At 46.3% G+C, this 26,579-nt stretch overlaps 2 protein-coding genes across 3 annotated transcripts in view; one reads left to right on the top strand and one right to left on the bottom strand.

The window, feature by feature from the left end:
• The window catches only part of PLCB2 (phospholipase C beta 2), a 46,856-nt gene extending 46,248 nt beyond the window's left edge, over positions 1 to 608 (top strand). The window contains exon 32 of the mRNA XM_009490708.2: positions 111 to 608. Coding sequence (XP_009488983.1) covers positions 111 to 383 — 273 coding nt within the window. The 3' untranslated portion in view covers positions 384 to 608. The remainder of the gene's footprint in view (positions 1 to 110) is intronic.
• Positions 609 to 11,645: 11,037 nt separating this feature from the next.
• On the bottom strand, positions 11,646 to 26,106 carry PAK6 (p21 (RAC1) activated kinase 6). Of its 2 annotated transcripts, XM_009490709.2 has the most exons (8): positions 25,903 to 26,106; positions 21,862 to 22,479; positions 18,163 to 18,654; positions 17,775 to 17,908; positions 14,872 to 14,998; positions 14,552 to 14,677; positions 13,759 to 13,893; positions 11,646 to 11,813 (listed from the first exon to the last, which is right to left on the bottom strand). In XM_009490709.2, exons 1-8 carry the CDS (start codon positions 26,104 to 26,106, stop codon positions 11,646 to 11,648), a joined length of 2,004 nt encoding a protein of 667 aa, XP_009488984.2. The 2 variants fall into 2 exon arrangements, with proteins under 2 accessions (XP_009488984.2, XP_009488985.2); XM_009490710.2 differs by lacking the exon at positions 13,759 to 13,893.
• Positions 26,107 to 26,579: the final 473 nt, after the last annotated feature.

Raw genomic sequence — 26,579 nt, forward strand, 5'->3', positions numbered from 1 at the left:
TGTGAAGTACTAACAGCTCATCATATTGGTCTCTCGGAGCAGGTTTTTATACCGTCTGACCTCTGCTTAGCTTCAGTGTTTGGAGAATGATTTGAGGTCTCTGTTTGCAGCTCCAGCAGGAGGCACTGGCAGAGTATGAGGAGAAATTGAAGAGTCTGAACCTGGAGGTGCAGGAGATGGTGAAGAACTACATGAAAGCAGGCTTTCTTGGAGAGCCAGAGACTCAGAAGGAAGCAGTTCGGAGCATTCCTGAGGGAGAACAAGGCTCTACAGGACAACTGGAAGAAAAGATCCCCGTGGCAGAGGTGTCAAGGCTTACAATAGCCACGGCTGCGCCCCCAGGAGCTGAAACAGAGGTCGAGATTGAAGAAAGCATATTTTGAGAGATGCTTCCCTTACTGTTCCATTTCAAGGAGGTTTATGGAGGTATATAATGAAGTTAAAGACCAGCTTGCCAAACTACTACTCTCCCTTTCCACTCTGGGGAACTCCTGAATCCTTCAGGAATTTACTACTTTATTGTCCTAGATGTTGGAAGTCATCTGAAGAGCTCACTCTTCAGGGAGTGCTTCGCTCTCTGTCTTCCACAGCCTTAGCACTAAGGTATTTAAGCGGCATGAAAGGGCCTGTGGCTGTAGTTGTTGGCATTCACAGCAGCACCTACGTGAACCTTTTAGTCCGGATTCAGACTTCAGGTTTTAGAGTAAGTTCCCTCATTTGTCACATGCATCTCTTCACGTCAGAGTGGTCTCAGAGCTAGAGCCCTTTGAATGAGGTTTAACCGAGAGACGCTCTCCAGTAGCCCACCTAATACGCTCCAACCAGCTGAGCGCTAGCCTAGGATAAAGCCTCCGGAAACACAAGTGCGGGTGGCCGGTGCTCAGCAACAGCTGTTGTCTTCTAAAGTGCCGTTCCTTCTGGCAACACTACCTGCTAACATAGACACAGCCTCTGTTTAGAGGCGGAAAGCTCAGTTTGACAGAACCTCATACTGGTTTTTGTCAGCGTACCCCTTCCTTGCACAACCAGTGTTGGCTTTTTAATTGGTGTGTCCCCTGCGCCCCAGCCCGATTAGACCAGTTCTCGGTATGTTGGTATCCACACAACATAAACCCGTGTTTCCTTCTGTGGAAATGTGCGTTACCTGCATTGTAGCTTTTCTTCTTGCTTTCTTTCTAACCTTCCCTTATTCCCAGGGGCTGCTTCTCACTCCTAATTCTGACTTTGACTCTCTCGCAGGCCTTCAGGCAAGTTCTCAGATCTGGATCCATATCTCCTGAAGACATTGCCAGTCTTGAGCAGGCTCCTTGGGCAATTAGACTCCTCATAGTATGCCTTAAGAGCCTCATCATTTGTTCCCACTACCACAAAAAACACTTGCAGGGTTCTCATCTACAGCAATTTGACATTTTTAGAGCTTCGCTGAGACTTTTTCTCATGAAGCTAAATTAGTTCCATATTATGGGCTTAGGATAACAACAGTTCACAAAATATCTAAACTGTTTAAAAATAATTTTGTTGCTCAACTAAAGAGCCAGCCAGTTGTATTGCCTGTAAGTGTCCCTTACACAGAAAGCTGAGTATGGCTTATAAGAAACCACACAGAATTACCCATTCAAGTAGCAGAAAGCAGTTCTCTGGACCTTCTTTGACATGCTGCCATCCCAGTTAATGACAACAGAGGGCTCAGCAGTGATCTGTAGCCTCTGTTCCTTGCTGCTGGGAAAAGCACGCTTCTCAACTAGCCATGTTCTTGGGACCTCGGGGGGGAGACTACGCGCTGCTCCTGCTGTTTGCCCGCCCTTCGCGGGAGTACGGCGTGCCTCTGCCCCCAACGTTTTACTCACTTCCCATTTCTCCATGTGGCCACCTGTAACTCACAGCAGTCCCCCCCCCCCCTTGGTGACATAACGGAGAAGTCTCGTTTTCCGCTGCCTAACTCTAATGAAAGTTGCCCGGCCATATGCCTTCGAAGGGCAAATGGTCCTCAGCCTCCTTTAGCCCTAGCGCAGACGTTCTCTGTCTGTCCTCACTAACACAAACCCTCCAGGCGAACACACTTGGAGGGCCAGGTTCCCAAATGTCTTGGTCTTGTCTTGCAACAGAAAAAGGGCAGGTTCCCCTTGGCCATCTTTACACTTCCACCTTCTAGGCTGGCAGAGCCTTGGTTTGGGAATACAGAACGCGTGTCAGTGCCCCCCGCCTCCACACAAACTTCTCTCACCTGTTTTCTGACCTTGTGCGCTGAACAGCTTTGACACACTAAGTGCTCGCTCATCCAGAAGGAAGGAACTGCAAACACATGGCCCGACTCTTTTCCTAGCACTGTTTAAGACAGACTTTGCTTATGGATCCTAAAAAAAGCAGGAAATAGCAATAATTCAGTACAGAGCAGCCACATCCTGGCCTTCCTCATATCACGTCCTGAAATAATATTAGCCCATGAGTTGGCGTTTGGCCTGCCAAAGTGTACTTGCACCAGGTCACAGGGACCCTGCGAAATGAAGCACTTGTGGTCACCTGCTGTCACAAGTGGAGGGGGGCAGGAACCCCCAAAACAAGGCAGCCCTCTGCGTACATCTGCACATAGCAAGACTTAGTTAAAAGAGGTGGAAGATACACTTAGGGGTACAAAAGGAAAGGGGAACTGCAGCTGTTTTATTACAAATGCTTATCCTAGGGATAAGATACTGTAGGTCAAATCTTGCAAATTATTCAAGGAAACAAAAAAAAAAACCACCCAAAAACAACAATAGCAACAAAACCCACGAAGAGAAATGGGGGGGGGGGGGGAATGGGACCCCCAAACCTCAAGCTGCAGTTGAGCAGAGCTGTGACTGCTGCAAGCCTTAGCACCAGCAGCCTCGAGACCCTGGCGCTGACGAAACCCGCAGCGTGTTTACACGGCCGTCCGAGCCCCCCTTACTGCTGCCTGAGCGCGCCGCAGCGGGCAGAGCGGCTTTAAACCCAGCCATAGGGGAGACACGGGCGAGCCCATGGGCTGAAATAGGAGCTTCCTCCATCCCCTTGTTACTAAAAATCTTTGCCCTTAATTTGAGACAATACTAGAAGAGATGCGTTCCTGACTGGAGCAACGGTCTCTCTCCTCTCCCTGACATTTTAAGCGCCACACTGCAGTGTAATCTCATATAAAGTCCCCACTCACCCCTCGACGCGGTCTTCAGGTTTCTGTCTTTTCGGGAAAAGTGAGCTCAGTCACGGCAAACCTACAGCATGCGGTGGTTGCTACACGAGAACAGTTACACCTAGAAGCTGCATTGATAAACGCATTATGAAGTGCTGCTATTATAAAAAAAAAAGAAAAACCCCAAACCAACAAACGGCTCAAGTAGGTATGAGACACAAGATGTTCCAAGCCTGGTCTGACATCCAAGAAGAGACCATACCTCCCCTGCGGTGTTAACATAATACTGGAATTATGTATTGTAAATTTCTGACTTATTTATTTAAAAAAAAAAAAAACCAACCAAAAAATAAAACATTGCCTTTCTTAAAAAATTGGATCACCTTTTTATATTTTTTTAACTGCAGTTAGCAGATAGGGGAGCAAAGTCCCAAACGTCGCCCAATTTACGCACAGGTTAAGACATCAGGTGCCCAGAGTTTTCTGCCATCCGTGCTCACAGTTCCCAAATTCAACCTCTTCAGTTACTAACCATGCAGTGAGGTTTGCGTTTTGGGTTTTTTTAAGCACAATATCCCTCTCACACATTCTCTGCACTAGTTCGTTCCGTTCCCTATTGTACTTACTAACCAAATCAGCCAAGCACATGCTCGCAGTCCAAATACCGCTCCCACTCGCCCTACCGTTACAGGCGACCTTGCCTCGCTAATACAGTGCCCTCCTCCTCCTCCTCCTCCTCCTCCTCCCAAGCGCGGGCCAGAAGAGCGCTTCAACAGGAGCCAAAACTGTTCTGGTGAGCTCGCCCCCGTCGCGTTGGCTCGGTCCTAGCTGAGAGCAGCGAAGGGACTCCCCGGAGCCAGAAGGGTCCTTCGGTGCCAGGCCAGCGACACGCGGCCGTACGTCACGGCTGGCACTCTCCCACCCCCAGCAACACCCGCCCCTCGCAGCACAACCCCACGGCCGCGCGCGGGCTCTCACTGCCGCCAGAAGCGTCTCCCAGGACCGACCGGGCTCGGTGCAGAGCCCTTTCTGCTGCAGGCAGCAACAGATTCACAGAACTCTGGCCAAGCACTGCCGCAACGCGAGCTCCGTTCCCTTCCTAGCTCAGCCTGACGGCTGCCTGGGCTCCTTCGTTGGTACAGCCGAGCCCTGGCGCGGGCACGTCTTGTTGACGGCCATTTCCTTCTGCTGAGAGCAGTTGCCTTCGCTGTTCCAGGACTGCAGCTTTACTTCAGGAGTGATAAAATATTACTCCACTTAGATCAATTTTGTTGGTTTATAGAACAGCCTCCATCCCTGAAGTCTCACTCATGCTGTGAAGTTTGAGGGCGTTCAAAAAAAAGATGACAAACATCACAAGTAACTAGCAATAAGAGGAGAGGAAATGGCCTCAAGCTGCGCCAGGGGAGGTTTAGGTTGGATATTAGGAGAAATTTCTTCATTGAAAGAGTGGTCAAGGAGTGGAACAGGCTGCCCAGAGAGGTGGGGGAGTCCCCATCCCTGGAGGGGTTCAACAAACGGGCAGAGGTGGCACTTGGGGACATGGTTTAGTGGGCATGGTGGTGTTGGGTTGATGGTTGGACTGATGATCTTAGAGGGCCTTTCCAACCTTAGTGATTCCTGGTTTTACTTTCATTAAAAAATAATCCAGCCACAAAGCCAGGAAACATATTATTACTCGACCCTTAACTGGTTTAGTGTGGACTTGGCAGTGTAGGTTAATGGTTGGACTGGATGATCTTAAAAGTCTTTTCCAACCTAAACGATTCTATGATTCTATGATCACAGCAAGGCAGAACTGCAGCCAGGAAGCAGTTTAATATTTTGACTCAAACCAGCTCGCAGCGTTGGCAGTTCCAAAGCAGAGCCCACGTTCGTTAGTCCCCTGCTTCCTACACTGGGGCTGGCAACGGAGGTGGAGGGTGGTGTCGGAGACGGGGTCAGCACGAGGGGAGGGGCTGCTTTCCCAGCAGGAGCACAGCGCAGAGCCGCAGCAATCCTAACAGCGAGGAAGGACTGCAAATGGAGAAACACACCCAAAAAACTGGGCCCTAGCGGGGCTCCCCAGTCAGGAGCACCAGGAATCCCTGGACATCGGGAACAGTCAATCTGCATTTCTCAGCCACGCACCGGTGCCTGCGGTTACTCCCCGAGATCCAGCTGCACACGGATGCGGCCAGGAACACAAGGAACTGCCCTAAGTACGCGCAAACGTCCCAGCAGCGTAAATGCAAACCCGCAACGCCCGCTGCTTTACAGCCTGAGACCGCTCCTGACACAAGCCGGTCAGAGCTGTTCCTGGGGGCACAGCAGCCCCCACCTGCTCTGCACGGCACGACGCAGCACGTGCTGCTCGACGCGGACCGGATTCTTTGGTTTTCATCCCACCCTTCTGCTGCACACGCAGCAGCCAGCACAGCAGAAACACAGCCCTCGCGCTGGCTAAACGGGGCTTTGTCGCCAGCTTCAGCCACCCAGTCCCAACTGGCCATCCAAAGCCCCTCCAGGGGTATTTTTGGGGGGTTATTTTAAGGGACAATTCATCCCATCTCTCTCCGGAGGGAACTCGGCCACCTAGCTCAGACCAGAAGGTGGACATGGGGTGCCGCCCTCTCCACGCACGTTGCCAAAGCACCAGGGGTTACCTTTTTCCTTCAATCCCTTCCAGCGAGTGAACCCAACAGAACAAACCCATGTTACAGACAGACGGGTGAGGCCAGGGCAGAACAGCAGGGCCCGAGTTAGTGGAAGTTTTCACTCCTCCCTCCCGCCAGCACCACCTAAAACCGAACATTTCGCAGGGACAGCCCGGATGGCTGCAGTGAAAGGGGAAGGGCACGCTCTCCTCATACAGCACACGACGGCGCAAAGACTAAGCCGCGTCGGGCAGCTCAGCCTCACGTCAGAGGCTGCTCCCCACCTACAGCCCCGGCGCAAACCTCCAGCCCTTGCAAGGGGGGAGACGGCCGCCCCAGCCGCCTCGCCCCGCCTGCCAGAGCCCCCCAGCTGCTTCGCTTCCCAGCCTAGAGACCGCTCAACGCCGCGCCAGCTCCCCCGCAACGCCCTTCCGCGAGCGCTCCCACGCAACCTGGGAGCGTTCCGAGGCACTGCAGCACGCTGAACCCAGCGCTCGCCTCTTCGAACCTTTTCAGCTCTTTTGGCCATCGTCTCCAAGCACAGCACCAACTCTCTGACAGCCTTTGAACATCAACCGGCCGTCCAAAGCAAGGGCTGAAACGGTGCCAGAGTAAAATAACTCTTTGTGAGGCTTTTTTAAAGGTGTGGACATTTCAACAAACAATCATAGCTCACAGCTGCACTGCGACACAGATGTAAGAAAACATAAACTTCAGCAGTTTGGATCCATGTTATTAATATCCTCTGACGTTTGGAGCCCAAGGAAGAAAACACACCACGATGACTTGTGCCCTTACACCACGTCACAGTTTCTATTGTGCAACGCTTCTGTTATTAAACAAAGCACTGGCACAGCTTTATCAGGTGATTTCTGCAGAATTTCATGACAAACAGGTGGAATGTTTTACGCAGATTACATCTTAGTGCTAAAAAGGTATCTTCTAAATGTACTTTTTCAGAGTGTATACAGAAGAATCACTAACTGTAAGCAACGCCACGTCTCAGATGAAGCACAGACCACGCTCTGCATCAACACCTTTCCCCGCTGAAGCGGAGCAGTCCTTGTGCCTCAGAGGCCAGGCGTGCCGATGCTCCTCGAGACAGAATACTGTCTCTGCACAAAATGTGATGAAATTTCTGGAAGATGAGAAACAGACAAAAGTAAGATAAAGGCACTAAACCAAATGTTACTGCAGGGGTTTCACACGACGCATGCTGAATTCCGACCATCCCTCCGGCAGCACAAGGGCTCACGGAGTCACAGCAGCATTTGGCTACTTACGTGCTCCAGAGGAGAAATCCCACCTCCTGATTTTCCAGCACTATTTCTTCCCACAGAATTCAGACATCCTTGAAGATTTCTTCATGCGGCTGTGGAGCCCTGCCTGTGTGTTTGCTTACCATAGGATACCACAGGCTGATATGGTAGTTGGATCGGATAGGTCTCTGTAATGAGGCTGTTACATACAGAAACCAAATTCAATGGTAATTAAGACAACAACAGTGCCTGGTCAGACACTGAACAGCAGCAGATCCAGGCACAATCTTAGATTCGTTCCACCTTTTCATTTTTTATGTGGCATATTCTAAATCTCATTCTCTACCACTTAATTCTCTTGCCCAAAATACTTACTTTCAGGAGCCCAAACTTTGTACTATATTCTTAAAAAATTAAATAATGGGGATCCCTAAGCAAAGGAGAACTCAAACCACAACAAGAGATACAAACACAAGACACTGTACCTGAAGGATCAGCACAGGGACTCTAAAACAAGAGCATTACTGACAACGGACGCAGCAGTCAAACTCATCTCTTGGCCGGCACCTTTGCAGGCAGCTTCCCTAATGAGAACTCAGCACTGACATTTAGGGAAAAAAAAAAAAAAAGAAAAATAAAAAACCTAAAAGGCGAACATGGCACACACTTTCAGAGAAGCCCAAGCCAGCAGAAAGCTTCCCCTTGCTGTCTCTTCACTCTCCAGTGGGAGCTGGCGGTAGCGGGGACGTCGGGGCGAGCACCGCTCTCCTCGGCAGGCTGGCTTGCTGCTAGCACCTTTGTCATCATCATGCCCTTCACGTTTTCACAGCACTTTACAGACACGAGTGAAAGCCTGAAGGTCATTGCTAAAGCAAATCAGTTTGCCGTGGTGAATAGATGCAGATCCCTATGAATATGATGCTGTCGACCAAACACCGAGAAGCAAATAGCCAGAAAATGCACGTAGCTGGTTGCTTTAGCTTCATTTCTATCATAATTCCCTAGGCAGCCAGGGACCTAGAAGCCTTTGATGTCTCTTTGCAGCTCCAAATGAATGCCCGACCATCCTCTCCTCCTTTGTAAGCAACAGTAACTCATTTCCTTCCAGTCTGCACAACTACGACGCCCCCATTTTTAACTGAAGAATGGACAGCGTGTACAGTTCTCTCTTCTCCCTTTCTGCAATTCCAGGAAGCTTTGCCTTCAAACATTTAATGGCCACTCCGCATACCGCTCTAGATATTCCTACAAACTGTATCCAGTTGAGAGCCACAGTTCAGGCTCAATTTGTAACTGAATGATCCAAAATTCTCTCCTACCTTCGTAATCAAGATATGGTGCTGACATGACCATTGCTACTTCAGAAGGAATTGCTGCACAGTAACTACTGTATTTTAGAGATGCTCTCCCTGCCCCACACATACCCCCACTTGTCAAGATTCACTACTTATTATTATCCCCGCTTTTAGACCTAGGGCACAGCAAACCGCTTTCTCCAGGCTGCAGGGGAGGCGTAGGATTCTCCTCACCAGACTGAACAATCCTAAAAGTCGGGAGCCTCATTTGATCTAGAGTCCTTCTGTAATCACTGGTTAAAGATAGGGGCCTCCAGAGAAAGATTTGTCCCGTTCTGAAATAAATGGCATAATAAGCTGCTGCATTCGATAGCACAGGAGGACAGGCACCACTATATATAAACAAGCGCAACTGGGAGATGACAGCAGTCACAGACTCCCTGTTTGATTAAGCAAATTGTTCATATAAATTCAACCTGCCATCTTCAAAGGCCTACTATATGCTGATTGCCAGGGCTGTGGCAGCATGGAAAAGACTCGATACCAGCAAGGCTGACAGGAAGGAAAAATAGAAGGGAACGATTCAGGTGAAACATGACACAAAACAACCGAAAACCCTGAGACGTAAGTGTAACCTGAAAGCATATACGGAAAGGTATTTAGAGAAAGCAACACCTCAAAGCATAATTACCCACTGAGCAGGCTATGAGCTCTTCAGAGAAGAGGCTACATTTTGTTATATACTTAGATATCACTTAGCATACAAGAACTCTCGCTCCTGAATACCACTGCAATGCAAATTACAAACCTGCTCTGCTTATCATCGTTCTCCTGACTGGCTGCCTGGTTCTTGGGGAAGGAGCTGTCGGCCCGGGAGACAGAGCTTCAATCTTTCAACTAATCTAGGTTTATCTTAGGAATTATATTTGATTCCACACTCATCTACGTAATGGAGCAATTAATTGGTGATATGCCATGCATGAACTGTAAAGAGAGAAACACGAGAATCAGATATTTAATTCCATATCGGACAGGCAGATAGATACTTTCTGCATTCTTCACAAATACGGTAACGAGTTTTTAAAATTTTATAAGATACTTGAATGGAATCTTTCAAGGGCCTTCCCTCACTGTGTTTAGTCAGACGTGTATAGAATGGTGTTAAACCTGTCATCCCTGTCCCCAAGAAATGTTTGTTTCAGGATCCAGGCTTCTGCTACAGTCTCTTCTTGTTTTAAAAGCCACATAGCCACAGAATAGGTAAGTCAGACCAGACTTCAAGGTTCACGCTTCCCTCACATCTCTGAAATATAGACACATTGTGAAGCATCTCAGCACCGCAACAGGCTTATGAATAAATCAAGATCTACTTTAATTTAAAACACAAGTGCAAAGGATTCACAACTACAGACGAGCAGGATCGTTTGTTTCAAATTATAAATCTTTTCAAAGCCCCGCTCTTTTGCATAAAAAAAGCAGTATATCTGGAATACAGAAACATTTTACATCAAAAATTTTCCAGTGCAGCTAAGAAGGAGCTAAATGAATTCATTTCAACCAGCTTCATCAGCCCCAAACTTAGACACCCAGTCCAGGCAAACCACCTACGATCCCTCTACTGGCCACAGGCAGCGTGGTACGGAGAGACAGGGATTTCATCCTTCAGCGGGCATCTGCGAGACGGGAGAGGAACCACCCTCCGGAGGGTTCCTCTCTCCTCCGTCTACAGAGCCAACCTATACGCTTCGCAGACTGGGTGCCCACCATTTAGACGGCTGGCATCAGTGCAGATGAATTCCATCCCAAATTACTTCAAGTAATCAACTGTGGCTTCAATTTTGAAGCAGGATCTGTAACTGGAGTAAGTAGCAGAGGATAGAGATTATTAACATCTTCTGAAGAAAATGCAATTATGAGGGTAGTTTCTGAGACAGTAGGACCGTCCCAAGAATAACTTAAATTCCAATAAATTTGCATCTGGAGTTTCAAAATAGGATCCCAGTTCCACATTTAAGATTATATTCTTGACACCTCACAACAATACACACCGTTACTGTACAATGTTACATCCTGACCTAGAGTCCAATTACCTTGACTATCTCACTGATCAGAAAGTGTATCATACAAAATATCTAAATCTATTTTAAAATAACTGAAAGACCTGTTTAGACAACCAGTAACTTTCCAAACGTATCAGCAAAGGGATGGTGGGGAAGGGCATACCAGTAACAAAACATACATCAAAAGTTTCTCTTCTCCTGATGTTCTGCAGCAGCAAGCAAGAGGAGACAGAGGCTCAACAAACTGCCTCACATGAACATAAAAATCTCTCCTGGGATATGCAGGACAGCTGAAACTTTTTCATTCAGTCTCCTAGAGCACCCCCAAAGTGCTACCCAACAGTTGTCTCAGGGCAGCATTTCCTCAGCCTCCCTTGGGAGAAAGTACTTGGAAAGAAAGGCGCCTGGAAACCAAACACAGGAACAAGCTTTCACAGACTCTCCATTCCAACCAGTGGAGGTGTTGCATGTTGTGAATTTTCAACCGCAAGATCCTGGTGGCAAGAACACCTGTCTTCAGAGAGTCTGCTTTGAGGCCTGTATCCAAGGGTTTCCCCCTCCAAAAGTTTAAGATCATGAAATGGATTCAAGATTGACCACTAAACCATACATATTCCTCAGCAAAAGAGAAGCATGTTGATGCAAGAGAGCCATTTAGAAACAAATATATACATATCACATCTGCTCCCTAGGAAAACATGTACAGTTTTCTAGGTCCACATTTAACTGAAGAAAATTAAAATAATCTGTGAAAAAGTCTCAGAGGAAAAAATTGTCAAGTCTTTGTGCATTCTTTGAGAGTTTAAAGGGGTCTGTGCCCCAAAATGTACATTTAAGTCAGCTCAAGACTCCAGTGTACAGCGAAGGAAACAAAGATCACATTTCTAATTGGGAAATATCGTTCCAGTTCAGTAGTCAGCAGCCAAGGTTTGCAGGAACTTGCAGATGTTCAGATACACAACTTCAGACTCCGCTTTAAAATGTCGTTCGTTGGAAGAAGCGATCCGCGAGTCATGAAGCACCTGCTTTACTCTTGAGACATACTTGGTCTCAGTTGGATCTAGTATTGATTGTCTTCAGCAAAAGAGAAGCCACAAAAGGCTGAGAATGCAAGGACAGTATTCACATTCATCTTCTAAAAAGATTGCTGACAAGTTCCAAGCACCATTCAGAAGACGAGACTGCCTGGTCTCTTGATATTTTCTTTTGTATAAACATTATTTTTTCCTCGCATTTCCCCTTATGTAAAGTCAGCAGGTAGAGGTACGCTTTCTGTATTGTTGGATAAGGGGAACCAGGCACTCTGGAAGTCCCGTCTGGAGCAAAAAGGGGTGATCCAGAAGTTCTTGTGCCGTTGCTCTTTCTAGCAGATCCCGTGTCAACATCCTTTCCAAGAAGTCTCTCAGAACTGGGGAGGTCTGCGAAAAAGCAACCAACCAAGTCAACCCCGGAAAGGAACCGGGCAACAGTTCACGTGACAACAGGTTGCTGAGGTAGGTTTGGTTAAAAAGGATCCTCTACATTTCAACTTTGTAGCCCTGCTTTTGGACAGAAAGGTAACATGAGGTAGCATGCTTTTTATGCTACAGCAGTAACTTTCTGTCACCGGTAGGCAAAACATTTACACAGGTTGTTTTCTTTCAAATGGAGCACAGCAAATTAAGACAAGACTGCCTGCCACGTCCTTCCATCTAAGTTAATTTTGTTTCCCATTTCGTTACTTAATCTTTTCTGCATTTCAGCTCAAAACTTCAACAGAATTCCTGCTACCCAAGGCACATCGCTTTGGGTGTGAAGGGCTGATCAATTCATTCTTTCACTGGCCACAGACTGTGGCCAAAGTAGTCAAATAGGCTTTGAGAGTCTGGAAACCTGATGCTGCTGATACAAGAAGATGAAGAAACTGCAGAACAGTGTATCGAAAACTTAAATTACCTCAGCAGGTTTGTCCTTTGAAAGACACGTGCAGGCCTGTTGAGTAGCCAGACCCAAGAACCACTTAAAGGCACTGCACATCTCTTGCTGGTGGTAATCCCTCTGCATCATTAAAACTGAATAAAAAATGAACTTGGTCTATATTTATTTATTTTACTGCCGCTAATTACATCCATTTTAGATTGGGGGCATTTTCCCAGCTCTGGTTAACCTAGAAGTAGATCATGAAACACTGCTCACACTGAGCTACTGCTTATTTCATGAGTGCTTGGAACGACTTCGCTGTGATTGCTAGAGGGAGAAGGCACAACACAGCTGAGTGCCAGGATCCAGCCTTTATCACTCTGTCAATAAATCTGGCTATGCTTTAGAAAAGCAGCAGAGATTATCCGTTTAACCTGCTGCACCAGTAGTATGGTAACTGACCCCCGTGAGCCATTAACTATAATCGGGAGGGAGGGCTGGGTCCGCAGCTGGTGCTGAGCTCCACTCGGAGAGCATGGCCACCGGCCCGGCAATCCGGAGGTCTGCTGGGAGCCAGTTTGCTTCCCAGGACAAAGTGGAGCAGAGCAAGACTATAAATGGCTCTGACTTTCGCAGCCCGTGGTAGGGTCATCTCACCCAGCAAGGGGTGCGATCCAGACCAGAACTGCCTTTACACTGCCTAAGGAATGCAAGCACTGGGCCCAGAATGTGACCTTGAAATTTTAATTAGCGTAGCAAAGGCAAAGAGGAAAGAGCAGCTGTTGATCTTCAAGTGTATGCTGTTAGTTCAGCAGTCTATTCTGTTAAATAATTCAGTTTTAGCAGCTGCAGATATTCTGATTAATTGGAAAGGCCGGATAGCTCAGAACGCTGCAGAAAGCTATTTGATCTCAGAGGCTTGGACTGAAATGAAAGGAGGACTGCTCTAAGTGGTGACTAAAAGGTAATCACTGTATTTCTTATGTCACTGCTACTTCTTCATAAGAAACCATGAAGCTGAGTTCATCTTCAAAGCAGCCACGCTGTCTCCATGAGCTACTGTCTGTACTGAGCTCTCCTGCTCTGACCGTAATGCAGTCTTTGCAGTCCTGAAAACTGCGAAGCCAGAAACCCTCAAGAGCGAGGATCCTCCTGTTTGCTCCCCTAGAAGATGAGCTACTCTATCAACACCAGCAAGATATTAACTGTTGGGTCCGCCTGCAGCAGCTTCGATTTGCATTCCCAGGTTTATGCCCAAGCGACCTGACGTTCTTAGGGCTATTTCCCAGTCCAGCCACTAGCTGTCAGCAGCAGCTTGCATCCGCTGAGGCACCAGGGCCACAGAAGTTCCCCCAGAAACATGTCCTAGCAAGACCACTTTCACAGCCAGCTTTATGGGAACGGCTGATAGGATGTTCCCCCATGATAATCATCAGGTTTATGAGTGTTTGCCAGCATGCTCACCCTGTGGAAGTTTTTCAGTCTGGGAGGAGGACTGTCACGGAGTCTCTTCATTGCCTGCACTGGAGAATCACTAAAATAGGGGGGTTCTCCATCCACCATCTCTATCACCATGATCCCCAGAGACCAGATATCCACCTGTGGGAGCCAACATCGCATCAATACACACAGTTCAAAGCAAGAGGTCCTTGCCTTCACAAAGACTACAACACCTCACACCCATGACAAACATTACTGAGAGTAAAACATTAACCCACTTGATGCTACTGGACTCCTTACCGCAGTTTAACAAAGACAGCTTTCCACCTAGGACTGAGCCACGCTGGTGTTGCAACGGGCAAAGGTCTGCAAGTAACTACGTACCAACCAACCAACCAGGTGTAGCACAAGCAAACAGAACTCATCAGTCTGCTGCCACCTGCCCATCATTTTGGAGCTCCCACGCGTGCCTTCCCTCCTCTCCTCCCCTCCCTTTACAGCATCGATTGATTTACCGATCTGTATCATGTCACAGGCTGCTCGTGGCTAACATCTGTCCACACTAGATACAAGCCTATGCCGAGCTTCAGGTATAAGAACAGAGTAAGTTCACACCTTGTTCCCGGAAGCAGAACAACCTGTTTTTCTACTGTTTTAGGAAATATTGGAATCACCACAATCAAATCTGTAGTCACAGTTGTATTTATATTTTAATTAGACTCTAGAGGCTTTTCCTAGAGAAGCCAATAGTTATTTTCCTGCAACACTGCAGAATATTATTTGCTACCTCTCCTGACATTAGGAAGTGGTCCCTTACCTCGGTAGCGTATGGTATCCTTGCAATAACTTCTGGAGCCATCCAGTAGGGAGTACCTACTAGGGACTTTCTTTTAGGTACATCTTTACTGATCTGAGCACAGAAGCCAAAATCTGAGAGTTTGACCTGTACAAAGAGAAAAGCAACCAACCTTAAAAATAATTTTTAAACAACATGGAGGGAAACACCAATGACAAAGACCACAAGGGGAGCAAGAGGACAAGGTACAAACAAAGAGATTGTGAACAGAAAGAAAATAAAGGGACAAACTAAGGCTACAGCAGCAGAAGGCAGGGAACAATTTGTCTGAGGAAACATACCCTTCCATCCAGTGTCAAAAGAATGGAGTCGCTCTTAATGTCTCGGTGAATGACCCCCTGAGAGTGAAGATATGTCAGAGCCTGCAGCACCGATTCACACACTGTTGCAATTTGCTCTTCATTTAGTCTGAAATTAAAGACACGCGAGTTTAACTGCATTGTACTGGGCAGTGGGTAGCAGTCATTCCAGGTCCTCTTTAAAGGCACAGTGCAATTTTGAAGTTGAAATGCAAATACACATTTTGGGTCCCCATGACCATTACTATCTCACTTTTACTGTTCTTCTGTGACTGTCTTTTACTGTTAAAAACATTTTTTTCTGGATAGTTAGCAATTTTAAATTTTTGTAAGTCTAATACAGAGAAATTGCATTTTAAATCTTGTACCTAAATTAATTCTGCAAGATGCTGTTTCAAGCAATTCTGATAGGCAAGACTGCTTCTTCATGCCAAGGTGCCACAGTAACTGTTGAGACAGCTTTTGTTTAAGCAAATATCATAAAGTTATTGTTCACAAGGCATATTGTGCAACTTTATCCAGAAAGCATCTAAACATGTAATTCGATAGAGGATATAGGGATCCTTTACAGGTTTCATGCAGCTAGACACTTTGGATACTCATACCTTACTAAAGGTAGCACAGGTTACAAGCAGGGAGGACACTCCTGAATTTTAGCAGTCTCTCTGTTAGCACACTGAGTATGAGCACCAAGAACCTTATCTTCAGAAGCTCTTGCTGTTAGGAATACCAACACAAGAACCTTCATCATCAAATATAAGTGAAAATGGTAGGAATGAAAACTATCTCCTGTAACTGGGGACAGTGGCAGCAGTCTCTGCACGTTTACACCGAGCAATGCTAGAAGTTAACTATTTCAAAGAACAGCGGAGGTACCCAATTTGAGTACTTTTGACACTCAGCCTGTCTCTAGCAGTTGTTTCAAACAACTCTCAGTTGCAGACCCAGGTCTGCAAGTAAGGCTGAGAAGAGAGCGCTCAGAAGGCAGAAAGGTACCTTCTAAATACATAAGAGCAATTTCTACACATTCATGAAGGAGGTTGCACCATCAGCTGAGAAATTTATACTTCCGTTGTTTGGTATTCCATATCTTACTCTACCAAACTGACCATCTGACCAGGACACCGCATGTTGTGGCTGCACTGTGCCATGCCGATGGCAAGTATATCTGAAGGATGGCAGAGGGCTACTTTTGCCATTATGATTTAACCTCTAATGGGAGAGGGACTTCTCCAATACAGAACATAACGTATTTAGAAACAGCGCTTTTCATGTCATGGCACACGTAAGAAAAGCTGATACCCTCTGAGCTCTAATAAGAGGTATACTTTCAGCTTGCATGGAATTTGGTTTCAGTCAAGCGACTGCATAGTGTGCAACAGATTACTAGAGGATCAGCTCACTCCTGGAGAGGCAAATCAGTTATGACCCTCAGCAACTGTTTAATGAGTGGAATGAGGGTATTTTCCTCCCTGTGAAAAACTGATAAAGGCTTGCAGCTTGCTTTTGATAAATGTTATGGTTATAACAGATCCTGTTTCCACCATGTGGAAAAACAAGCATTCATTAAAAGGTTCAAAGGAAGGCTTCGTAAAATCACTCAGATCTAGGCTGAGGTCCCACAATGGAATTCAGTCTTACTGGTGGATATAAGCTACACAGACCCTTGATTTTTTTTTTTTTTTTTTAATCTCTAGTTCCATTGGTTCTAATACCAGCTAAGAGCTACAAGAGTTTCACTGGCTCTGTAATGCCGTAACTCAGTACTCTTCAGGACTAAAAGTTCTTTTTCCTGTCCAGGAGCAGGCACATGGCTTACAGTGAAACCTTGGCTCTCAGACCCTGAGATGAGCCTCTCAACTCAACGCTGGAGGGCCTGGCCATCCAAGTGTCTCCAAGACACTCCTTACAGGTGGGGCTGTAGAGGCTACAAAGGACAATGTGCCTTTTTATGCCTCCCAAACACATCACAGATGCAAATCCAAACCAGAGAATCCAACAGAGCAAGATATATGCCTTAAATCCACCACAGGATCAGTAAAGGCTACTCAAAGCATGTAAGTGAATTAAAGGCACACTATGATTAAAAAAAGTAAATACAATTAGTGTTAGCACCTAATTGTAATCCAATTAAGATGCTGAATCTTCAAAAAAGGAAAGCTCATCCTACAGACTTCCTTGGTCAGTCTTTTCATTGGCATTCCCTGCACCAGTTCACAGCCTCGCAGGACTGCTCGGAAGCAGGAGGAGGGGCCTCCAGGGTCATGGGCAAGACACAATCATCGTAACTGCATCTCCAGAACACCTTGTGAGTGGGACTCTAGAGGCCATTTGAGAACAACTTCTTTGCCCTACAGGAATGCTTTGGTCATTAATTAATATGAAGTGGTATGGATAAGAAAACAAATTTAGGACAGTGTCCAGTAGTTGCTATCTTTAGGCAATGAAATTTGGGAAGGAGCCCAGATCTCAAGGCTCTGCTGCACTTCTCCGAGAGGAGTTAGCCACAAATGCAACCTCACTAAGGTTGTACCACTGAAAACTATTTCTGCATGATCTTTAATACCTACTCAATGAGCTTCCTGGCCAGAATACAACAGCTATAGTAAACAATACTTCTCATGAGTACTATGTTTTATAGGGAAGGTCATCAAGTAGATGAATAGTGGGTATCTAAAGGGATCAGTACTGTAAATGAGGTCCCTTCTACATCAGAAGTATTATTGCATACTTCAAATGGATGACAGTTATAAAGTGTAGGAGTTTCAGGGCACTGCAGTCAGAAGATCTCTGAGGGAAACTATTCTTCCCAGAAATCTCCATGCTACTGCTCGTGCCTGTCAGGTGGGAACAGAAGCGTCGATGTTTCGGATTTTGCTTCGTACCTGATCTGAGACACAATGTCCGTGAGGGCTCCCCCCTGCAGGAACTCCATCAGCACCCAGAGCTCCTCTCCCACTAGATAGCTCTTGTACATCTCCACTACGTTGACATGTTGATAGTCCCTCATTATCACCACCTGTAAAAACACAGCAGACAACTGACCACCACAAAATCACTAACACCACTTAATCTTATCCAACAAAGCAAGCATGCACAACCCTGTGAGTACAGTGCAGTAGCCTCCATCCCCCCAGTCATTTTTCTTCTTGGTACTACCATAATTCTATTAAAAGGAAGATGTCTCCTGCTCTTCCCTTCTTTTTACCACACTGACTGTTACCATGGCTTCATGGTGGACAGCAGAACCCCACCTCTTGTCACTATACTCACCTCATTAAAAAGGAGCTCCCGGCGCTGCTGCTTTCTCAGATCCATCATTTTCACTGCCACCTGCCGCCCTGAGTGCTTCTCTCGAGCAATACAGACGATACCTGTGGACCCTTCACCAATCTTTACATAATTCTCCAGCAATGTCCGGGGATCCCCCTGGTCTACTACCATCCTAAGGGCAGCTTTGAACTGCTCATGAGTCACAACCACCGGGTCCTCACTGGCCAGCTGCCCTTTCACAGAAGAGTCCTGGGGAAGGTGAAGGTTGCTAGAACTAGTCTGAGTCTGCCGGTTCCTGGGAGACCCTGCCGGCGACGGCCTGCCTTGCGGCAGTGCAATTGCCTTCTCCACTGTTGGTGATTTCTGGGGGGTCCCAGCTTCTGAGATCATCCTGGGGAAATCGGATGCGGGCTGATCTGATGGAAGAGACTGGGCTTTGGCTGCAGGGCTGCGTGGTGAACCCCACTGCTGGGGCCTAAAGAAAGTATTAGGCTTTGAGAAGAACAAATATGAAAGTGGGAGAAAGAAAAAGTGATGGTTAGATTAATAAGAAGACAGATGTGTCAGGAATCAGTTGTGTGTTATGCCACTCTGGCCTAGTACATTTTGTAGCAGACGGGAGTCAAGAGCTCTAGGTTCTTACCTCCGGGTCTGCCCAACATATGCTGCATGCCGAGGGGATGCAGATTTTCAAGAATCCGTTACAGCATGGGTGCTATGCTTTAAGGACCTCCAAATTGAGGCAGTTTAAAAGGGACCTTTTAAAGCACATGCTTTAAAAAAAAAAAAAACCCAAAAACACCACCAAAAAACAAAACCCACAGAAAGAAACAGCTGCTGAAAAGCATTCCAACCTTGCCACCAAAACTCAGGGGCAACCTGTGTTGCAGAGAATTTTAAAATCTTTTATCCCTCTGTGCCTCTGATCTTCCTATATATAAAAGGAAAGAGGATTCATGCCAAAGCTGTAAATCACTTTGATGTCTTGGCCTAATTCCCTTTGGGTAATTATGCTCTGCCTACTGAAAACTCTCTGCACTTTCCACTGGTACCTGCAGAGCCTTCCTGCCGATCAGACACAGAATTAGCACTCTGTTTTGGGAAAAGCACCGTGAACCAGGACGGCTGCGGGAGGCCAGCGTGACACTTCAGCTACACAGAGCCACCTGCCACCTTGCCACCTTACTGGCTCAGAAGTGACCTACAATGAGTTCGGATTAGCAGCGCTCCTTCCCGAAGCACTCGAGGCTTTCGGAGACCTCCCACTCAAGCACCAAGCAGGCCCAACCCTGTTTAGTTTATGAGATCTAGTAAGATCACAGCCTGCGGTAACGTGGCTCCAGGATACGCATTCCCATGCTAGCACTACACATAGGTCTCCCAAGAAGGATAATTCTTGAAGTGCTAATCCCCTGGAAATGTTGACTAATTAAAATTCAACAACATCTAGCAGGTTAGGTATAAAATACATTATATATTTAGTTACATGTAAAATAAGAGTGGATCTGACAAAGTAGCAACTTCAGAAAGAGCAAGCCAATCATTTCTATTATAGGGCACAATAAAAACTTCAAAGCAACAAGCTTTTTCTCCCTCACAATTCAGACAGATTATTAATAAACTTAATAATATGGGTATGGGAACCAAAAACCGGCAATAGAGAAATTTTTAAGAGAGCACTCATTTTCTCTGTCTCAGACAGAAAATAATTGTATAGCATTTAATTCTACGCACTTTGGATTTTAACCAAGGATTTCTGTCAACAGTAAAATCTGCATAAGCCTAACACACATACAGCTCATTTTCACACACACACAGGCCCTGAAAGCGTGATTTAGCAGCTCCTGGCATCGGGGTGCAGGAGTGCACAAACACAAACTGCCCGTCAGAAGTTACTTCCTCCTCATTTACCAGCTCCACCCCTGCAGTCCTGTAGAGGCATGCTCATGGCAGAGAAGTACTTATTTCCCAACTCTTGTTTTGTCTCAGGAGAGAGAGGGGGAAAAAAAAAAAAAAAAAAGGGTTTAGATAACCTAGAGCATGCAAAAGGCACACAACATACATGCAAGCTCACACATGTTTGACTAACCACACATAAGTATTATTTCCTGCTCCTGTAATTTGACAGCCCCTGCGTACACATTTTCAGTCTCTGGACATTCTGAGATGTCCCTGGTTCTCCCACTCCTTCCCCCCTATGTTAGCTGAAAGGAAAGAGCACTCGACCTTCCCACGGCGACTACAGGAGCCTGTCAAGGCACCCACCTCCCCATTTTCAGCCAGTTATATCCCCTTTCCATTTCATCTGCAATCATGCATTTCTTACACATCACAATTACACAGCATCATCTCCATTCGTGAGGGAGATGAAGGCTTGAATCATTGGAGGCTGTTAAGAACAGCTCAGATAACAATTGCCAGCCATGGCACAGATCCTTTGCTGGAGCAGGGGGATGGACTAGATAACCTCAAGGTCTCTCCTACTCCTCTCCACTCACAAGCAGCCTGAGTTCAAACACACCCAAGCACATCCATGCGTGTGTGCCATCTGACCGATAACCTCTGCTCCTCCTTGTGAGCGTGCCAAGGCGTGGCAAAGACACTCTTGGTTAGAGAAGAAAGAAGCGGTCAGCTCTCCCGAGTGCTTGGGGACAGGCCTCCCAGCCAGTATGGATCAGCCCAAAGTCAGAGACAGCAGTAGGTGTAGTTTGTGCTACACATGGACTGCATTCCTGTAAAATCCTGCTCCCTCGGAAAGGGAATCTGCAGGGAGAAGGCTGTGTCTGAAAGCCTTGAGCCTGATCCTTATGCAAACCCCAACAAGCCGGGTCAGAGAGAGCCCCACCCTGCAATACGCTTTAGAACAGCCAGTTTTGTCGGGCCAGTGGTTCCCGTCATCCTCCTCCGAGTCCAGGGACTCCACGCCTGCTAGAAATGAGCCTGGCCTTGCACCAGCGCAGCCTCTGAAACCACCGAACAGCTGTGCAAGGACAATGAGCGCCGGGCTGGCCTGGGATGCATTAGAAGCAGTGGCCCGAAGGGCTACGTTTCCTATCCAGTAACAGGAACCAGAGTTTTTCTCCTAGTCTAATAAGAAGTGAGTCATTCCTTCAGGATAGCTTTCCTGGGGGAGATAGAGCTATGAGCTGTCCCATCCTTACCGAAAACCAACAGTCAGATTTCCTGTTTGACAGTACTATGGGTGCTGATGGAAATGTTCCTATTGTAGGCAGCTGGGCAGATACAGCTATCGCCAACAAGCTCTCCTGAGCTCTCGTTCTATTTTGCACAGGCAAAAGAATACATTACTAATGCAAATTACAGCAATTTCCTAAATGGCAAAAGCACATTTATGGTAGTATAAGGGTGTTTAAGTTATGCCTTTACTACTACAGAAGGGCAAAAATGAGTAAGTCCCCTACCTCCTTCCCAGCCTACACTCGTCCAAGCAGAGCTCCACTAACAAGCCTTTCTCATGGAGATCTGGCTGCCATTTTGAGCTGTGCCTAGCAGTATATTCTGTGAAGCTTAGGCAGACTACACGTTTTCCCTGTCCAGGACTATTTTGATTCCAGCATTAATCATAACAATAACAGATGGTTGCATGATGTTAGCAATTAAATTTGTTCAGCTGCATAAGTAACCTCTGGAACTGTAAAGTCAACGTTGCACTCGCTGAAAAATACTGAGTAACTATACCTTTATCTGCAGGGAAGGGCCTGACTTGTTTGAGCCGCCGGATGAGGGGAACACGCTGCGTAACAGCCTCCTCTTCAAGCTGTTCTCCCTCGATTTGGAGCTAGGGCTGCCCTCCCCTGAGGGCCTGGAGTTTGCTTGTCGTACGAGACAAGGCTGAGGCCAGCACTCTTCCGAGCTCTTTTTTCCCGTCTTCTCGCTCTCCCCCGGTGGAGTTGGCATGTGCTGCAAACCAGAGGCACGCTGGAGGCAGCTGCCGTCAGCGCCCTGGAACTCCGAAGGCCCGAGGGACTGTGCCTTCATCACCATACCGTTGGCATGAGACTGCCCTTCCAGTCGGGGTTTATAATCCGGCCACATCGTCTGCCTCCGGGTCACCTTGGTCCCCCCATTGCAATTGAGGTAGTTTCCGTATTTGTCTGCCCAGTCTGCTTCAGGACTCTGAAGATACATGTCTGGGGGTCTGTCCTCCCCCAGGAGCCCCAGGGACTGGGCTCTCCTCCTGCTGGTGGGGCTCCTTCCCCTTAGGGTGTTGGAACTGATGGCAGAAAGCTTCTGGATGTCGTTGAGTATCCCGGAGATATAGCCTTCCACTTCCACAGTGCTGCCTCTCACCACAGTCTGTGAAACGCAGGGGAGGGGGTGAAAAAGTTAGAGCTGTAAAAATTGAGGCTCAGTTTCTCTTGACAAAGGTTAGATTTTTGTCTCTTTAGCCAAAGATTACCCAGGGAAAAAAGAGAAATGTTTCTTTCTGACTTTTTTTTTAATTGTCCTTTATTGAAGGGAAAAAAAAAAACAGAGGAATCATTGGGTTACATCCTTCTGTCAGAGGCAGCAGTGCCTTCAGCCAGAACAGTGAATCCTGCTGCTGCGCTCACATTCTGAAGGACATTACAGCAAAACTGGGATGTTTTTAGCGCTCTTGGCTCTCTTGTGCTGAAATTGTGCTACACTACATAACTAACTCACGCCTAACAAGCTCCTCAGAGTATTAGTTCTCGGAAGTTACAGCATGCCCTAAGCTCTATCTCTAAAAATCACCTTGCTATTCCAATACAAAGCTCACCTCTCCCCTGTAGCGCTCTCAATAGTGTTGTAATCAGCTTCCTTACTCTGGTTTTTGCTAATGCATCTTAATCCTGACCAGTGAAGACCACACTGTTCCAACACTGCATCCTTCCTCTGTCCTGCCAAGCTACCATAATTAAAAATTATGAACAAAGGGTCACAACAGCTCAACAGCCTTGTAAGCAAATGATGAAGGCGGCTTCCATCCAAACAAGCAAGAGCACTATACAAGTAGGACACTTAAAGTATATTATGTAGCGCTCTATCTTGTTTATTCTGGAACTGAAAAGCTTATGGAAGCTTTTTTAGTGCTGGGAAACAGAACGTTTCATTTCTTCGCAGAAATTCACAGCATAGGATCACTCCTACACTTTCATGAATCTCTGCCTGAGGAAAATCCTTCCCTGGAGTGATGGCAATCTCCTGTTTGCTAACTGAACTCCAGGGATCTGCTAAAGATGCTGAATTAATTACACCGAGCGTAATATTTAGCTGGTGCAAACCAGCAGCTCCAGTAATTTCAACAGAATGCCACCACAGTGCACAAAATGAGCACCCGGTTTCCTAGGCATCTGAGAATGAAAGGCAGAATAGAAGATTTTGTCAAACAAGGTGAAGAAAGGAAAAAAAAAAAAAAAACCACAAACCTTACTACTGATTGGTATCACTGAACCGGAATTTGTTCAAACAAAGTTTACCAGAAATATTCAACTATGGGATGCAGTCTAAGAGAGTATTAGCACTTGGACTTACTGGGGGGAAAAAAACCCCAGTATTAGTTTAAGATTCTTCTCTAGTATTTAAAGACTGTTAGGTATTCCATCCTTGTTCTCTTAAAGGGTTGCACCTCCTTTCAGCTTTTACCATCTGCAGGTTTAAAAAGTCATAGATTGAAGTACTGACCAGTACTAGAGTCAGGACAAACTCCAGTAAATCTCTTCCTGCACATTTCTATTTTGACAGTGATGCCTCACGCTATTCTTTTGAGTATACTTTTCCTAATACTTGAGAAAACTGGCTCAGTTTGCTCTGGGAATGCCAAAGGTACAGTGTCAAGAACCTAACTGAAGTCAAGATATAGGAGAGACCTATCATTTCTCCCTGACCCAAAGCCTGATACCCTGTGATTGATGGAAATTGGGTTGCTTGACATGATTTGTTCTTGATAAATCCATGCTGGCTGCTAGCTATTACCCTGCTATCTCCTCGGAAGTGGCTGCAAATAGATTACTCGCTTATTTGTTCCAGTCTCTTTCTGGGAATTGAAATTATTCTGACTGATCTGCAATTCCTTGAATTTCATTAGGCCCAGCTGACTTGAAAATATGTAACTTATCTAAGAAGTCTCATTTCTGTTCATGTTCTTTTCTTACTCTAGCCTGCGATCTTATCCCTTCATGCTCGTGTTGTGTTAGCTCACCGATCACAGTTAACCTTTTCAATAAAGACTGAAAAAAAAAAATCATTAAACATTTAAGAATTCTCAGTGACATCTGTTACTAACTTTCTTCCACAATGAGCAGTGAACAAATTCTTTCCTTCATTCTCCTTCTCCTCCTCAGTGTACCTATGATGTCTCCTTAGTGCCCTTTATGTTCCCTGAGAATAACATCTCTTTTTGTGCCTTGGCCTTCCAGTTTTGTTCCTACATAAATTTCTTTTCTATTTGCCCTTTATAACTTGACCTAGTTTCCACCCTTCTGAGCAATCTTCCCGCAGTTTAAACTCATTAGAGCGCTCCTGATCTAACCAAATCGGTCTCTTATTACACATTTTATCTCTTCTCTGGATTGTGGTCCTATCTCCTACTACGTTTTGAACTTCAAAGCACATTCAGGACACCATAAAACAGAAGGCAATACCTCCAACCTTTTTCTTTTACCTGCTCTTCCTGAGCAAGTTTTTCCCTTTCTAAATCGGCATTCTGCTCAAAGATCCTGATGTGCCATTTAAATTGCAGGTTTGATTTTGCATTAATACTTGCATTATACTAAAACGTAGTCCCATTTAGTCCCCGCGTTTTAAGCATCTGTACGCAAAAAGCTAAATATATTCATCAGATAGACAACTATTTTCTTTTATGTCCCTCCCAAAATCCAAGTAGTAACATCTCTATTTTACAACTTACCTTTCAGTTTTTAGGCCCCTGTGGCTTTTTTTAAACTGGGAACAGAAACTTCCCACAAGCTAGCCAGACTTTAAGCGCAATAATTCTGCCACCATCTTTGATTTCCAAGAGGTTATCACGAATCTGCCTCTTGTCGCACAGCGGGTCCCTGCGGTCACTTATGAACACGCGGTCTCCAGATGCCAATATCGACAGCCACCCAAGCAAGGCAGCCATCTAAATTCACCCATCTACAAAGACCAGTAACTTGCTTCTCCTTATTGAAGGACTCGCTTTAAGGACATTCTCCTTTTACTATGCCCCACTTTCCATTAAACTGCTGCTTTATAAACCCTTTTAGCCTAAACCCTCGCTTAGTCCTGCTCCCTGCTGTCGCTCATTCACTTAGCCATCCATGAACAGCAAGCTTGTGTTACCCCACGCTCTCCCACTCAGGCTTCCCTGTCAACTTAATTACCAGCCAAATTTGCTCACCCACGAGAATGACAAAGTCGCTAAAACGGGTCTCTCCACGAATTCTCCTCTTTGCTTCCCTGTACAACAGCTGAACACATCCTAGGCCCTGTCAGCTACCGCGGGAGCTTTCACAGGTCCTTGTTATAGTGACAGGCAGCCAGCTGGTTATTCGAACAGTGACACTACCGCCGTTAAGGACACTACTGTCCTTATTTCTGATGAAGTTACTACCACCTCACAAAAAGGCAGTGTTATCAAAGCCCAGACCCTGCTACCCACCGAATTCCTTACAGATCCCACCCTTAGCCCCATTTGAATATATATGGGGCAGTGGAAACATCGCCTCAGCTTGGGCCTCCCCAAGGAACAAGAGAGTAGTCTTCCTCCCTTACCTTCATAGGCTGGAGCTGCATCCTCGTGATCCTTGAAGGGTCTACCACTGGCTTGGGGCGCCTCAGCGTGTCTAGAATATTCTGCCATTGAGGCGGCAGGCCTACAAATTTGCCCTCCTTTGGGTCAAATGAAGTGTGGACGCGGTGCTCAAAGTTCTGCGGAGCAGAGATCTCTGGGCGTTTCTTCTTCTTCTTGCGGAACATGATGCCTGAATTGGAGAAGGCAATGCCATCAGTGCTGTTGCATGTCTAGGTCCGATATGCCCGATCAGTAATAGCACACATCAATTATATTAGTCAATTATATTGTACTAAGAACATTCTCCGGTGACGAGCACTTTAATGACAGAGCTGACGTGATCACCTGCTTTTACAGATGAGGAAATAGAGGCAACCAGAGCGCAATGACTTGCTCAAGACCACCCAGCAGGTCAGTGGCTGAGCTGGGATTTCCAGTGACCTTTTTAGTGCTCTGCCCACTGTGAAACAGTGCTCCCATGTCAGGAAAGAAACAGACACCTGTTACGTCTACAGCTGAACTCCTACCACTTGGCTTCCTTTATTTCTACAAATTCATACTGCCTGATATAAACTTTTAAAATACATATGAGATACACATATTTATATTTTACAGGCTTGTACCTAGGTTAAATGGCTTTGGAGTCCAGCTGGTTAGA

This window comes from Pelecanus crispus, chromosome 6 (assembly GCF_030463565.1).
Source record: "Pelecanus crispus isolate bPelCri1 chromosome 6, bPelCri1.pri, whole genome shotgun sequence".
NCBI lineage: Eukaryota > Metazoa > Chordata > Aves > Pelecaniformes > Pelecanidae > Pelecanus > Pelecanus crispus.

Coding starts and splice junctions, on each gene's coding strand:
- PAK6 (XM_009490709.2), bottom strand. CDS start 26,106: ATGTTCCGCAAGAAGAAGAAGAAACGCCCAGAGATCTCTGCTCCGCAG. Junction 18,655..21,861: donor GCCCTTCCCTGCAGATAAAG/GTATAGTTACTC, acceptor TTCTTCTCAAAG/CCTAATACTTTCTTTAGGCC. Junction 17,909..18,162: donor GGGAGCTCCTTTTTAATGAG/GTGAGTATAGTG, acceptor GTGTTTTTACAG/GTGGTGATAATGAGGGACTA.